At 45.5% G+C, this 16,518-nt stretch overlaps 1 protein-coding gene across 2 annotated transcripts in view; it reads left to right on the top strand.

The window, feature by feature from the left end:
- Nucleotides 1–16,518, top strand: part of LOC138958875 (3'-5' exoribonuclease HELZ2-like) — a 117,999-nt gene that overhangs the window by 21,433 nt on the left and 80,048 nt on the right. For both annotated transcript variants that reach the window (XM_070330185.1, XM_070330186.1), the window contains 10 exons: nucleotides 23–187; nucleotides 936–978; nucleotides 7,289–7,545; nucleotides 8,325–8,364; nucleotides 8,801–8,927; nucleotides 9,689–9,860; nucleotides 10,390–10,546; nucleotides 10,983–11,269; nucleotides 11,865–12,501; nucleotides 13,808–13,959. In XM_070330185.1, the coding sequence (XP_070186286.1) occupies nucleotides 23–187; nucleotides 936–978; nucleotides 7,289–7,545; nucleotides 8,325–8,364; nucleotides 8,801–8,927; nucleotides 9,689–9,860; nucleotides 10,390–10,546; nucleotides 10,983–11,269; nucleotides 11,865–12,501; nucleotides 13,808–13,959 (2,037 nt within the window). The remainder of the gene's footprint in view (nucleotides 1–22; nucleotides 188–935; nucleotides 979–7,288; nucleotides 7,546–8,324; nucleotides 8,365–8,800; nucleotides 8,928–9,688; nucleotides 9,861–10,389; nucleotides 10,547–10,982; nucleotides 11,270–11,864; nucleotides 12,502–13,807; nucleotides 13,960–16,518) is intronic.

The raw sequence follows: 16,518 nt of genomic DNA, 5'->3' as shown, positions 1-16,518 counted from the left end.
CAACACCTGACGTTTGTTTCAGATCTTCAAAGAATTTGTAGCCAAGGCAGAGGAAGCTTTACAGGGAACCAAAACAGCCAGCGCCAAAACTGCGACTGCTTCGGCGACAGAGCAGGCTTCCTCTGCACACAGCGCTGAACCTAGCAACGAGTGGTTGGCAGGCACTAACGCCCTAAAGACAGAAAAGGTACAAGTGGCAAAGAAGAAGAGAGGTTGAATATGAGTGATGGCAGTGAGCTAAACTAGATGTGAACAAAAAACTAATGGTTAGGACTTGTTCTTGTACTAAATGTGAACAAGATGCGAACAGGTAAAAGTACAAAGTTTATGTTTTTATGAATGTCAACTGAATATATATATGGGAAAATAGTAGGAAAGAGTTTTAAAATAAATATGAATTCGGTATGCAGGCCTTAAGGGTGGTGAGTATTTTACTCGCCATGGCGAGTAGAAACATGTAAATGGCGAATAGAAATGTTAAATCTAGTCGTCAAATGCGAGTAAAGTTGCTGAAATAAATGGTTGGTTTGGCGAGTAAAATTTGCTCCCTGGCTAGTAAATTATAAGAAGTACTAGCCAAAGGCCAGTGCCCCATTTTGTGGACTTTCAGCGTGGTAGGAAAAGGACAAAAATAGTGCAAAGGAGTTAATATTCTTGGATTGAGTGGGTACAGTTCATGTTCATTTTATGTTGTTGGAATGTGTGGTTTTGATGTGTTAGTGCAGATGGTTATGGGTTTGACAAAAAAGAGTTTGTGGGTTATTTATAGTTCCTTGGGGGATAGCTGTCATGCACTAATCACTGTTGATCTGGCATGCATAATAGTGTGTGTGTGTGTGCATTTTTGTGTGTGTGCATGCCGTTTTGTGCACTTGTGCGTTTGGATTTTAAGTTTAACTCGTGTTTGCTAACGCGGCAGTTTTCTTTCTTTTCAGCAAAGAAAAGCCGTTCTTCAAAAAATGCCTAAGAAGAAGAAAGGTACGTGAAGTTGCTTAATTTAAAATTAAGCTGAGCAGACTTTTGTCGCTTTAAAGTTTGTGAACAACTGTCTTAAATTTTATAGCATAAGTTTTTTTAATAAACAGTTGTTGATTGATTGCAGTTACAGCTTTGATTCATTGTCATTATTTTTGCAGTGCGCTTCATATAATGGATTCTCTGTCAGCATGGTATCTTTTTTTTTTTTTTAAATGTTTCTGTTTTGTTACAATTTTCTTTTTCTTTTTGGACATAATGCTTCGAGTTTAGCCATATCATTATCAACCATTGTACAGAACAACCTTCCAATAGCTCGAGTGAAGCATGACTTACTGAAATCAGTGATTCAGATTGTTGTGGCTTTTGGGGTTGGAGGATGCTCTTCTTAAAGATTAATTAAATTACATATTCCTACTCCGAATCACATGTAGCATTGACACAATCGGAGATGCTAGGTTCTGAAAAGGCTAACCGTCTAAGGGAAGCAACCCCAACCACAAAAAGTGTAAACGTAGCCATGGTAATGACCATACACCCGGGGAGTTACCTCCCATCGTGCATGCCATGTCACTACTGCTACTGAACACGTGGTTCATATCATTCGACCTTACAGCTTTCGAGGGAGCAGGTTGTTGATTTTTGGGCTCCCCTGTGGCTGCGCTGTTTGGTGTTGTTTTGACACCCACCGGCCACGTTACCGTCTATCTTGCCTCCTGCTTCGTAGTTGGTGAGCTCTTTCCATTTTGGTCATTATTTTGACAGGAAATTTGTTGTAGTTGCTGATTTTCGTCCGTGTTTGGACCTGTGATATTTCAGTGACTACTGTTGGCCGCCATTTTTGTTGTCAGCATGAGTTGACAGATTTTTGTGGCTAGGCCGATGTATTTTGGAGGTAAACGTAATTTTACCTTCTTACTTGCTTGCTGCTTTGTTTAGTTGGTAAGCTTGTTCCTTCTTGTCTTTGGTTTGACAGGAATTTATCTATAGTTGCTGACTTTTTGTCCGTTTGGACTCCTAAATGCGTTTCAGTAACTTATCTTGTGGCCGCCACTTTCGGTTGCTCAGCTTTCCTGACAGCTTATTTATGTGGCTAGGCCTATGTTATGGTGAGGTTCTCCTTACTTTACCTGCGTTTTTGCCTTCTGCTTTGTTAGTTGGTAAGCCATTTCATATTTCGTCATTACTTTGACAGGAATTTTTGTTATTGCTTAATTTTCGTCCGTTTTGGACTTCTAAATTTTGTCCAGTAACTTATCGCTTGGCCGCCATTTTGTGTATCAGCGTTGCTGACAGTGGTTTACTTGGCTAGGCTTTAGCAGGTATCTACCAGTCCGTAGGACTGGTCGTGGTTTCGGATTTAACATGTTTGTTATGTTTTGTTCGTTACTCTTTCTGCCTCGAACAAACACTTTGTGGGGCAGTCATATACTGTTGTACGTCCTGTTTCTTCTCCTCGCCTTCTCTGCCGTTAGCAGATCAGGTGTTGCAGGTGTCTGCTTTATCTTTGTGAAGAAATTTTTCGCGTTCCAAGCCTGCGTCTTCCGTTGGTCCCGCTGTCTGTGGGCGACGTCACCTTGTTGGCTTCTTTGACGCTTCCGGCCGAGACGTTGTCTAGGGCGGATGTTTTGCTTCTTCGTCTTCTACCGCTGTGGTTGGCGATTCAAGTAAGTCGAGCTGGTCCACAGGCCCTCGTGAGGCCGTCGGACAGTCCCTGCTGGGACACAGCTCTTTTCGGCGGGTTCACGACCCGCAAACCCCTGTTCAGTCGCACCCTGGCTTCACTGAAGACCATTGTGTGGCTGAGCAATGGCGGCAGTTGGTTCCGGCTACTTCTCCGACGTACGCACCCGCTGGGGTCGTTTCCGGAGTTGTCTAGCCGTTTCCGACTGCTGCGCTTCCGGCACTCGCCGGAAGCATAGGTCCCCCGATGTACGCACCCGCTGTGGTCGTTTCCGGGGTTGACCAGGTCCCCCGATGTGCGCACCCGCTGTGGTCGTTTCCGGGGTTGACCGGACGTTGCCCCCCGGGCATTCGTCCTCTGTTCAGTCGCACCCTGGTTTCCTCGAAGACCATTGTGTGGCGGAGCAGTGGCGGTAGCCGTTTCCGGCGCTGCGCTTCCGGCACTCGCTGGAAGCATAGGTCCTCTGACGTACGCACCCGCTGTGGTCGTTTCCGGGGTTGACCGGACGTTGCCCCCCGGGCATTCGTCCTCTGTTCAGTCACACCCTGGCTTCCTCGAAGACCATTGTGTGGCGGAGCAATGGCGGTAGCCGTTTCTGGCTCTGCGCTTCCGGCACTCGCTGGAAGCATAGGTCCTCTGACGTACGCACCCGCTGTGGTCGTTTCCGGGGTTGACCGGACGTTGCCTTTTAGGGCATTCGGGCTTCCGGCCTCCGTCCTCGCATTCGGCGCTTCCGCTTTTCGCGGTCTCGTCTGGTGCTTTCCGGCTCCACCCGGATTTACTGCTCCTTTCGCTTCCACTTCCTCCCGGATGTCGGTAGCTGAGGAGCAACGCCAGCCCTTCGGGCAGGTGGTGTCTCAGCTCTGGCCGATGTAGTCAGCGTTTCAACCTTCGGTTGTCGCGTCGACTGCCGTTCCGGTGCCTGCGGCTGCAGACTTGCCGTCTTCTCTCTCTTAGCCTGGTCGAGGCATGAGTTAGGACGACGTCGGGGGGGACGGATTTCCGGTTTTCCGGTTATGCCGTTTCACCGGCCTTCCACCAGTACGTGGACTTCGGTTTTTTCGCCGGTTGTGTCGGACATTCAGTCTGTCGTCAGCGATTCCACACGTGCTGGTTATTGGGAAAAGGGCTTAACGCTGTCCTCTAAGCTGCGGCAGAGGTCACGTCGAAGGTTTTCCCGGGCGGGGCTTCGGCCTCCTACACTTCCTGTCTGGAAGCATAGGTTCTCCATCACAAGCGCACGTAGTGGCTTGTCTGGGGTTGATCGAGGACTGGCCTACGGGCGTTCGGGTTCCGGCCCCAGTCCTCTTCTGGTCTGTCTCACTCTTGTTCCGTCGTGGGCATTTGTGTTTCACCAGTGCGGCAGCCGTTGTCGGCGTGGTGTTTCCGGTTTTACTGGAAGCATAAGTCCTCCATTTCAAGTACACGTTGCGGTTTTGACTGGAGTTGACAGAGGACTGGCCTACGGGCGTTCGGGCTTCCGGCCTCAGTCTACTCTATGCATCTTTCGCTTCCGTTTTTTGCGGTTTTGTCTGCTGCATTTCCGGCTCTGTTCGGATACACTTCTCCTCTTCCTGACACTCCTTCGGAGGTCGGTGGGTGAGGAACAGCGGCTGGCCTACGGGCATTTAGGCTTTTAGCCTCAGCCGGGGCAGTCTTCACTTTACCTGTTGGGTGTTGCGTTTACTGCCTAGTCAGTTCGGGTGGCCCTGGACGTTTCCCCTATTCACGACCGTCAGTAGGGGGATAAGTCAGGTCTTTTTCCGGTTGGATGGTTTTCCGGTTTCCGGTCATCTCATTCATCAGTTTACCACCAGCAACTGTGACTTCGGTTTGCGTTCGTAGCTGAGCTATTCTGGTTCTCAGTCTTTAGTCAGCAATCGAACACGTTCTGGATTTCCGTCGCAGCTCATGCTTCGGCTCAGGATTTCCCTTGGGTGCATCGACATTGGTGGCTTCCTTGTTGGTTGACTTTGTTGTCGATGTCGGACTTCCGTTCCGTGAAGATAGGATGTTTTTTCTACTTCCGGTTCCTTAGTCACCTTTTGTAGGTACCACGGTTTGCAGGTTTTGGCTAGGCCATCTCCTCCCGAAGGTGGTATCTCTAGTGTTTTGGTTCTGCCGCTGTTTCTGCTATGGTTCAGTTCCGGAACATGCTCAGCCTTGGCTGGCTTCGGCTACACGGGCTTCACCTTTTGTTCCTTCTTGCTTATTCAGCCTTTGGAACTTGCCTCCTTTCTCTACTCTGTTGGCCAGCCCTTGCTAGGGTGAGCATGGAGCAGATGAGGCTGCCCTTCCTTCTCTACGCTCGTACGGCGGGTGTCGGAGGGACTCGTTTCTTTCGCGTTCTCAGTTCCCTGAACAGTCAAAGAGAGTCGCTTAAACTTTGCCTGCAGTAGAGATTCAGTCGAGTAGAGATCACCAGGTCTCTGACTGCTTTACAAAGGTTGAAGGAAGGTAGGGCTAGCATACTCAGAAACATGCTTAGCAGAAGCATGCTCATTCCTCTGGTTAAGCTAAGCTGGCAGCCAATAGGCAGCCTTGGCCGGGCAACAGCCATTCCACGTTGCGGCGATGGTGGTTGTTGCCTTCCCGTTTCTTGTGGCTTGTGGGGTTCTCTGGCTTCAGGTTACCCCTGTTTGGCCACAAACGTTCGGACTTTGGTCCTTGTTGTCTTTCATCGAGTCGGACTCTGTCTTTCTCTAGTGATCAGACGCGTTCTGGTGTTTCGTCCAAACTTAAGGTTCACTTGAGTTGGCCTCGGAAGTAACATTCAGGTTTTCCTGAGGGGGCATTGTCTTGGACAATGGATGTTTGAGGAGTAGTTCTTTGTGGCTTTCCTCCTCTCTCTCAGGTTTTGGCTACTCTTCTCCTTCGGGCAGAGGTTTAGTTAAGGTTCGGTTCCTGTGACTTCAGTCTTGGGCCTTTCCTCTCTTCTTCCTCATCTTAGTATGAGGCGAGTCCGGATGACGTCCGTTGGGTCGGGTTTCCTTACAGTCGCCCGGCTACAAAAGGCAACTTTGTCTAGGGCGGTTGTCCGTTTGTCTCCGCGTTGGACTCTGTCTTCAGACAGGGACAGACGCGCTCTGGGTTTCTGGCCAAACTCAGGTAGGCTCTTGATTTGGCTAGGAAGTTAACTGCCTGTTTTTTCCCTGAGAACTCTGGTTTCGGGAGTCTTATGGCTGGCTGGCTTCACGGTTTACGTTTACCAGTCTTGGTTTTCTGCTTTCGGTTTTTGATTCACTCTCGATTACCTTCAAGCAGACTGTTTTGGGAACATTCTGGCTTTTAGCCATTTTGTTTATGGTTGCCAGTCACATCGGTTTTTGACCACCGTGGGTCCTCACTTCCGGTAGCTTACGCACAGTCGTAAGTGGCTGCTGTCGGGTGCTACCTCTCTCCCTGCGTTCGCAGGGACTGGTAGGGGATGACTGGCGACCTTCTATTTGTGAGTTTTCTCTTCGAGGTGGACTCTGGTACTTAGTGCTTGGATGTCTCTCTCTCGCTCTTTCGTGGGGATTGGTCACTCTTATTTTGAGCTGACTTCTTTCTCACAAGCCTTTTGGGCTTTACTACATCCCAAGGTTTGCAGACTTTGGCATGGTTGTCTTAAGGTCACCGCGGGGGTTCGTCCTTCTCAGTTGAGGGGACAACCTTACGCACGGATCTTCTCAGGACATTAGCATTTCCTTCCAATAAAAAGGGGGGGGGGGGGGGGAAGCTTGTCTTTCCCTTGGCTCGCCAGGGTTATTAATCCAAGGCTTGGGTCTATTCCTGTGCTGTTTTTTACGGCTAGGAGATTGGAAGAAGTGCTGAGCACAGCTTTCTGGATCTCTGAGGTTGTCTCTTTCGCTTTGCCTGAGATACTTCTCGGCTGTCAATCAGGACTTTCCTTGGTTCCCTCACTGCCTGTTGGCAGTGGGCCAGCCCTGGCAAGGGCTTTTGAGTGGGTTAGATTTTCTTTCCCACTGGGACCGCCCTGATTCTTTGGCAGCGGTCCAGGTTTTTGGCAAGGTTTTTTGAGTGAGTTAGATTTTTCTTTCCCACCGCCTTGTTGTTGTAATCTGCTACATGTGATTCGGAGTAGGAATATGTAATTTAATCGAAAATTTTATTGTAAATTTTCATTTAATAAATATACCTACCCGAATCACATAGTATATTCCCTCCCGCCAACCCCGCTTTTGATTTGGAGAATTTATTCTTTAGGTCGAATGATATGAACCACGTGTTCAGTAGCAGTAGTGACATGGCATGCACGATGGGAGGTAACTCCCCGGGTGTATGGTCATTACCATGGCTACGTTTACACTTTTTGTGGTTGGGGTTGCTTCCCTTAGACGGTTAGCCTTTTCAGAACCTAGCATCTCCGATTGTGTCAATGCTACATGTGATTCGGGTAGGTATATTTATTAAATGAAAATTTACAATAAAATTTTCGATTTGAGGGAGTGTTTGATGAATGAATTCAGTCAAGACGATTTATGGTGCTATTTTTTTCATCCTGTCAAGCATTTGACAAAATGTTGGGGAAAAACATGAAGATGTGCAGCTGAAGTATGATTGTGCCATTTCTGATGAAACTAACTCGATTTCATCTCACCTTGCATCTTTTTCTTTTTTTTACAGCTAAGAACCCACAGCCTATAGTAAGGCAAGCTAAAGATTCGTCGGACTCTGATGTAGATTCGGACTCCAGTAATCTTAGCGAGGATGACCACTTTGTCAGTAACTACACCCACGTTAGACAGAATCCAGCAGATGGAAAATCCGCGGGCCAGAGGAAGACTAATGTTGTACAAGTAACGCCAACGGAGCCTGACTTAGGGTCAGACATCTTGCAGCAAACCATGGGATTTAAGAAAGTCGGTGCAGCAGCTAATAAGGTAAGCGCAGAGTTTTGTATGATCTGTTGAAAGAAAAGATCTCTGTGTTTCAGCTTTTGCTTTGTCATACTTATATGCTTGTATTTGTACTTCTGCAACACTTGAGATTTAAAAATAAAAACTTCGCCACATCAGCTGTTAAAGCGTAACTCGCCTTTAAGACTACCCATTTTTAAACCCGTGTTTTCCCGATTTTCTGTAAATAACGTTGTAAATTCAACTCAATTTGAATACTCCCTGGATTTAAATGCATAATTTTCTCAAATTTTGGGAGGTCTTAAATGGGATGGGAGGAGGGGGTTCTGGGTTCAGCCTGGGATAATAAGCCTGGGCCATTTGACCTCCTCAGTCAAATTCTAATGGGACAAAGTCGAAGGCGCAAAACGCCAAGTAGGGGGTCCAACAAGTGCTCGTTCAAAACAGTGAGGTAGATACGGCACTGGTATGTCAAAGCATGCAATCCTGACGCCACACTCACAGTGCATAATGAGCTCCAGTGTGTATGTTATGCAGTGTCCGCTCAATCGCATGCACATTTCCTTGAAAGCTATGCTCATTGGAGCTCACAGTCTTCCACTGCCATGATCGCTTGCCATGTGTGTTTGCCACACTGTTTTGAAGGGACACAACTCTGCCAATGGAAACCCCAACAGAGTTATGAAATTCAAATGCCCTTGTGCTCCTTAAGTGATGACCTAAGTTCGATGTATCCAATGAATGTAGTAAGTGTACACTCTAACGTACAACTTGAACCTCTTCAAAAAAATTTTTTATCACAGGGCCAGCCTAATGGAATGGGTTTGGATGACTTCTCTGTTGGTAAGTTGTTCTAAATTATTGATTTCAACAGATAATAGTCGCTTTCATGTGTGCTGGTCTGTCATATATTTATCACTTCAAATAAAGGATTTTCATAAGAACAATCAGGAATGAGCCAACAGGAGATGATCTAAGAATTGGAAGTAGAGATGAAGTAAAGCCTTAGAAGATATGCCCCCCCCCCCCCCCCGCCGCACTGTATTAGAAGTAGAATTTCATCTGAAAGGAAGTCTGTTATATTCTTCAGTGTAACTGTAAGAACAAAAAAAAGCAAAAACTTTACTGACGAGTGATAAAGCACGGAAAGCAGTTTGTGCCATTAAAAAGAAAAAACCACAGAATTTCACCTGAAAGTAAGTCTGTTACAATCTTCAGTAAACTGTACGATGTTGCTCTGTGTGAAATGCAACCTGTCTTTTTATGATTTGTTTTCCAGTTAAGGGCCATGGCGCTGCAAAATCAAAAAGTCAGACATCCCAGAATGCTAGTGGACCTAGGTTGCCGCCAGTCAACATCAGCTGGCCTTTGGAAGATGCCTGGCAGTTTAGACTGGCCTGTAGAATGTGAGTACATCTTAGCTGCTCAGACCCACACTGGTTCTAGGCCAGGGCTTCATGGATTTAGGGTTCTCGTGAATTGGCAAAGTATCGGAAAACGAAAAGAGCCATTCATGAGCCTTAGAAAGACTAGAACTTTGCTTGGCCCTGTTGTTCGTGTTTTTCCTATTGCAATTAGCAAAGTTATGAGATCAAATTTGTTCATGACACGTGCACTTTTGTAATGTCAAAGCAGACAGTTATGTTTTTGAAATATTTAGATGTGACCACCTTTGTCTGGGGCGGGGATGTAGCTCAGTCGGCAGCGCGTTGGATTTGTATCCAGTTGGCCGCTGTCAGCGTGAATTCGTCCCCACGTTCGGCGAGAGATTTATTTCTCAGAGTCAACTTAGTGTGCAGACTCTATTCGGTGTCCGAACACCCCCGTGTGTACACGCAAGCACAAGACCAAGTGCGCACGAAAAAGATCCTGTAATCCATGTCAGAGTTCGGTGGGTTATAGAAACACGAAAATACCCAGCATGCTTCCTCCGAAAACGGCGTATGGCTGCCTAAATGGCGGGGTAAAAAACGGTCATACACGTAAAATTCCACTCATGCAAAAAACACGAGTGTACGTGGGAGTTTCAGCCCACGAACGCAGAAGAAGAAGACCACCTTTGTCCAGCTTTTACCCCCTCAAAAAAAAAGAAGAAGAAAAATTGGAGAAAAAAAAGAGAGGACAAGAGATGCATACTAATCAGATACGGTTTTCGTTTGTGTTGCAGGTGTTTTGTTAAGACAGGTGAAGGCTACAAAGCCTACAACCTTAACGCTAACCTTAGGCACCAATGTGAGAGGGATGTATGTGTCATCCGACGTAAGGGAAATGAGTCACTCAACTGGATCAAAATTCGACCTTATCCTCAAATGCACAACAGTAGATTTGCAGATTTTAAGGTAAGTGTGGGTTAAATGATTAAAACTTTTCACATTCTGATTATTTGTGTGGTGTTTTTTTGTTGAGGATGTTGCGTTTTGAAAAAAAAATTGACAATGCATCTGAGCCAGAGGAAATTGATACACTTTCCCTCACTATATTTTAAGTAAATCTCTATTGAAGTGAACAACTGAACATGGATTTTTCTAGAATAAAGCACTTATATTATTGTTAAGTGGATTATATAACTAAGTTAATTTTGTTAGAGATTGTTTTCAAGTATTTTCTAGTCAAGCCTTAGTAAGAGTTTAAATGCAGGAAAATACCAACTTTCCTGTCCTCAAAATACTTTATCTCACGAAAATGTGTCAAATTGGTTCTGCTTCACCATAAATGCAAGAAATGCTTCAAAACGCTGTAATTGATCATTTGCAGTGTGGGTGTGCGTTCATGCATGTGTGCTCTGTGTGTCTGCATGCATGTTTGCATACGTATGTATTATGTATGTCTTACACCATTTATATGTGCTGTGTATGTATGTTTTTGCAGATGTGTCAGCAGTTTGCGAATTCCCTGCCATGTAGGATCGGAGAACACAGGTGCACGTTTCCTCACAATCGCCAAGAGATGGATCTGTGGTATATGGAGCGAGATGGAGAGTTTTCTGTCACACACTTCATAGAAGAGCTTAGGAAGCATGGCATCGGTCAGTGAAAATCCACTTTTTAAAAATGTATCAATATGTCATGGATCGATTACCCGAATCATCTTTTCATCAAGTACTGATTTAATCTTTTTTCTCATGTCTTATTTTCAGCATAGATGCATAGGTTTCATGCATTTGTATCTCGGCTTGTTTGGAGAAAGACAGAGGCAGAGAGAGAGGGCCTGTGGGATGTGCAGGTGATCGAGCATTCATAAATGCACACAAAAAATGTGCGGAGGGATTAAAGCATTGATTTTAAAAATGATTGAAAAGTAAAAGAAGAAAAAAAGCAAAATGTTTGTTTTTAGTTCTGATTGTGAACATTCACATCTATTTCATTGCTACACTAAAAGAAGTCCAAAATGTAATTAAATATAATTTTTGGGGGAATGGCCTCACACTTCCTTCTCTCTTATTCATTTTTTCAAACCAACAGATACATCAGAACAGCTGGAGGCCCGTAAGCCGACAAAAAGGCCAGAACCACAGCATATCCCTGGTTTGAATTTCAAACAGACCGGGACCCGTCAGCGTTTGGCGTCTCCAGCGCCTATAGCAGAACCTTCGCCGCCACCTGTTATGAGACCTCCTCCTCCTGTGCAAGCCTCCTATGTACCTAAGTCTGTGCCTCCGTCTTTGATGTCATCACCGCCACCTGCTGCTTATAACCCCTTTTCTGCACCCCCACCCGGTGCCGGAATGCCTCCAAGACCGCTGGGGAAGGTGGGTGTTCTCTTGTTCTTGGAAAGGATGTGAGTGGTGATTTTCTGTGTGAGTAGAGTTTGATGAGGCTTGAAGATTATTTGTGATTAAAATTTGCACAATTCACTGGTACGTCTTTTTGCAAAGTATATGAAAAAGGTTGTCCAAATGGGACTGTTTGGCAGGGGAGTGTCTTTTTTACTGAATGTTCATCATGTCTAAAAGCATGTATTTTAAAGTTACACTTTTTGTTGAACCTCAGAGGAAGACTGTGAGGGGTGTCTTCTGTACAAAAAAAGATGTTTTTCTTTCCAGGGTGCTTTGTTGGAGGATAAAGTTAGACTCTTTTTCTTTCCAGGGTGCTTTGTTGGAGGATAAAGTTAGACTCTTTTTCTTTCCAGGGTGCTTTGTTGGAGGGTAAAGTTAGAATCTTTTTCTTTCCAGGGTGCTTTGTTGGAGGATAAAGTTAGAATCTTTTTCTTTCCAGGGTGCTTTGTTGGAGGATAAAGTTAGACTCTTTTTCTTTCCAGGGTGCTTTGTTGGAGGGTAAAGTTAGAATCTTTTTCTTTCCAGGGTGCTTTGTTGGAGGATAAAGTTAGAATCTTTTTCTTTCCAGGGTGCTTTGTTGGGTGCTCCTCCGCCTGGTTACATGACTTCACCGCCTCCACAGTCATCCATGTCCAGACCACCACCACCACAACCCTCCTACCTGCAGCAAGCACAGCACCAGCCCTCTCCTCCTCTCTCCATGGGCGCCATTGACAACACTCTTAAAGACTATGATTATAAGGTAGTTTGCCCGGAGTGTTTCCCGTATGACAACTTTCCGGGCAGGTACCACTACAACCCTCACACCCACATCTGTGAGGAGAACGTCTTGATTGTGAAACAGCGCTTCCCCAATGCCCCGTGGCAGCGTGTACGTGAGCGGACCAACCACCGTGACTTCCCGGGGAAATACATCCTGTGCCACAGCGTGCTGAACGGAAAGCCAGAGCTGTGCCGTTACGGCGAAGCGAGTTGCAGCTTCGCCCACAACGAAGCTGAGCAGCGTATTTGGGCCATGGAGAAGATGGGGAGGTTCTCCATCACAGATTTCATCCTGCAGAATCGTAACACTGCCTCCACTCGCGGCTTCACTGTGAATGAGGTGTTGAAGAAGTATGGTGGATTTTTCACCTTTGTCTGTCGCAGCTGTTTCTACGGCCGCCCTCCCTGCATCAGCGAGGCCGGGCCCAATAATGCTTGTACAAGTAAGGGTTTACGTCTTCTTTGATATTTCAGAGTGTGTGTGTGTGCGCACAAAATGTATTTTGTAAACGTGTATATGATGATATTGGGAATAGGAAAGTTGCGTGTTTCAGACCTGTTTACCAGTACGATTTGGGCGTATTTTGTACGCCAAATTATTATCGGTACGACAATATGCGACACACGCACAAAATACGACTAAGAAAAAGTCTAGAATACGTTTTCCGGTGTTGGTGTGCTGATTACGGGATGGTACAACTGATACCGGTTTCGGTCTAAGGGAGATAACCCTGACAGCGAGTCTTCAGCTGTGGAAACCTCGTTCAGTTGTTGGCACGTGCGATCGTCTGGACAATCGTGGCAAAATGAAGCGGAAAAATTTGCCAGTTTCGGATGACTGTTCCAAGTCTAAACAGCAGAAGCAGCAGATTTTTTTGAGAAATATAAGAAAGAGCCAGGAATTGTGGAGTCTACTGTGGGAAAAAGTCATGCACACTGCAAGTATTGTAAGTCAGATTTCTCCGTTGCCCATGCTGGGAAATATGACACCGACCGACACCGCAGTTCCAAAACTCACCTGGACAAGGTTGCTGCAAAGAAATCCTCTGAAAGCTGCCAAGGAATTATGAAGTTCATTCCCGCAAAGCAAAATCCTGCCAGAAGAAAAGGCTGTGGGCCGTGCTAAAGCAATGTATTCTGAGATGATTGTAAAAATTAACTTGCCACTGTCAACCGCAGATGTTATTTCACGAACTTCATCTTTTCATTATCAATCTGTTTGGAAGACACTGGTTATAATGCTACAAAGTGACAGGTAAATAAAATTGTTTTATCCCTGTTGTATTGGAAGGAGTTAAATTCTGAAGGTGTTCACAAGACATGCTATTCTTGCACAAACACGTTTGCACCCACGCGTACATTTTCCCTAGCCCATATGGCTTTGCTTGCAAAGTACACCAACTTTTTGAAAAATACACTCAACTTTTTGGGAAAGTACTCTTGCCTCGGGCTTAGGGTAAACAGGTCTGGACTGTTTGTGTGAGAGCTTAGTCCAGGGGTGTCTAAAGATCTTGTTGTTGTTTCTACCCCTAGTTCACCCATGTGGTGTGGAAACATAATGCCAGAAATGTTAAAGGCTTGCATGTGGATTGTGTTCGTGAATATCTGTGTCAGTGCCTTAAGCAAGAGAATTGACAACAGGTGCCTTGGATGATACTAAAAGTGAGTTTGAAAATTGAACAAGGAATCACTGAGAGAAGTAGATGTGTTTTATTGACGCTTGCATAATTTAAGATGACGTGTCTGCAGATAACGTGCAAAGACACAGGTGGGACCAGTCGGCTGTCCTGGCGCACGTCAACACAAAAACAGGCGAGGTGACTCCCATCGACCATCGCAAGTTCACCCACAAAGGGGCCTTTTTCCGTATCTGCAGGTTCCTTCACTTCTGTAAAGATCAGGTAAGCATGCGCTTCATACGAAAGGAGCACCTTCCAGCCAAAGTTTATCTTTGACTAGCCTGGATAGAGTCACCTGATGTGTGTGTGTCTCCCACATGCCCTACCCAAGTCATCCACAGTGCTCCCCAATGAAAGGCCTGTGCGGTTGCTTTCAGGCTTATTTACAATGTTATGATCTCATGCTCACAGGAGAATGTTACAGATTTTCATATATACACTTTGTGTTTTGTTGAGTGCTGCTGTCTTTTTTCCCATGTTGGTTTAAACAAGACTTTATTCAATTGTTATCATGACATATGAGGGGTTTTCAATTTTGGGGCAAAAATGAAAAAAAAATCGGGGGGGGAATAATCTTCACCAAAGGAATCAGCAATAATTTTATGTTGAACTATACACATTGCGTATTCCATAGGTCGCTTCTTGCCACTTTTACAAAACTATGTGAAGAAATATAAAAATGTGAAAAAATGTACACATGTGAAAATGTCCGTCGTGTCACGGACAAGTTTTTTTATTTTTTTTATGATAAATTTAATCACTCAGTCCATTTCTTTTCAGTTACACAACACACAGATCAGCCTTCAATGGAATAAATCAAAATATGTGGGTTTTGTTTTAAAGAAAGTGCATTGATTACAGAAAATAATAGAGTAGAAAGAAAAAGTAATAAATCACAGCACACGTCAACACACATAAAACTGAAACAAATGCACACATTTATGTGAAACTTTTTTTTACTAGTAACTCTAAACGATGGCAACAAGCACCCAAAACCCTTGATTATGAAACAACATCTTTGGTTTGCAAATTAAGCCTTAGTGTGCAGTGTGACACGATGGACACGCTCGTGACACGATGGACACGCTCGTGACACGATAGACATTTGCACATACAAAAGGAAGCAAGTTTGAAAATTACATTTTTTTAAAATTGGGTATTAAACTAAGCAAACAAAAAGCAGAATTGGAATGCCTTTCCACATGGCATTTTTATAAAACTGAACGAGTCAAGAGGAACGACTGAAAAAGTGTAAAGGTAACCGTCTTTGAACTTAATGTCTGTTATGATAGCGAGCTCTAGGTTGAGTGAACACATCAGACTGCAACGGGGTGTGTCTCCGGAAAAGCTTCTCTTGCACATGATTCCATACAAATAGATCTACAGTGTAATGATCAGAGAAGCCATCTTTTTTAACTGGCTCAGAGATGACAGCCAGAATATCTTCATGGGGGTACCATAGTGTGTTCTTCATTCTTGGTGAAAAGAAACAATTGTCCTTTCCAAGTTGGTGCAAGCAGTCCACCAGGTATTCTCCATTGTCAACGTCTACCACTAGACCGGGATATGCCATCTTGTCGTAAGCGACAAACACCCAACGCCCAAGATAATCTTCCGGTCGAATTCCTTCTACACTCTTCAAAAAAAGTTAAGGATAACTTTTTTACAAGCACGCCACACATAACAGACAAGACCGAATTCTTTCTTTTTTTTTAAAATTATATAATTGAACAACCAAGGCGTAATGACAAACAAAGCAAAGATCGAACGCGGCAGCGACAATTTAGCTAGAGTGTGTCAAACGTGACAACCCTCGAAAATGGAATTCACAACAATGTGAATCAGTGTCAATGTGCCCTCCGTCGTGTGCCAGGCATTCAACACATCGTTGGCGCATGGAGTGGATCAGGTTGCATATGTATGCTCTGGGAACTCCATTCCACTCCTGCTGGAGCCATTGCAGCAGTTGACCCAGATTGGCAGGAGGAGGGTGATGTTGCTGTACCCGACAACAAAGCTCGTCCCACATGTGCTCTATGGGGTTCAGGTCCGAGCTGTTGGCTGGCCACATCATCCTGTTGACCCTGGCCTGCTGGATGAAGGTGTTTACAGCTGCAGAGCGATGGGGAGGTGCGTTGTCATCCTGAAGAATCGCACGAGGGCCGATCGCTTGGAGGGCTGGAATGACCAGGGGTTGCAGGATCTCATTCTGGTAGCGGACACTGGTCAAGTTGCCCACTACATGGTACAGAGGTGTCCTTTGACGTGTGCTGATCCCTCCCCAGACCATCACAGAGCCTCCGCCAAAACGCTGTCGTTCCAGAACAGCGCCTTCTGCGAAGGGCTCTCCGCGACGCCTTCACACTCGGATGCGACCATCAGCAGGTTCCAAGCAAAAGCGGGACTCATCTGTAAACAACACCTGAGCCCACTGCTGACGTTGCCACCTCACATGTTGAGTGCACCAGGCTCGGCGAGCTGCTCGGTGATTAGCAGTCAGGGTTGTTCCTCGGACTGGACGCCTTGCACGCAAGCCAAAGTTGTGTAAGCGGTTTCGGATCGTCTGACCACTAACAACAGTGTTGCCGTGGTAGCTTGTAGGCGTTGCCTAATGTTGTTTGCCGTAGCCATTCTTTGTTGCATGGCCTGCCTCTGAATGAAGCGATCCTCTCTTTGTGTGGTGACTCTGGGCCGACGAGAACGTTGTCGCTCCTGCACTCTTCCAGCTGCGTGGAATCTCTGTTTTAGTCTAATGATGACAGAGGGAGCCACTGCAAGCCT

This window comes from Littorina saxatilis, linkage group LG2 (assembly GCF_037325665.1).
Source record: "Littorina saxatilis isolate snail1 linkage group LG2, US_GU_Lsax_2.0, whole genome shotgun sequence".
Taxonomy (NCBI): Eukaryota; Metazoa; Mollusca; class Gastropoda; order Littorinimorpha; family Littorinidae; genus Littorina; species Littorina saxatilis.
Note: the sequence above shows the minus strand (reverse complement) of the source record. Positions and strands in the feature narration are given on the sequence as shown.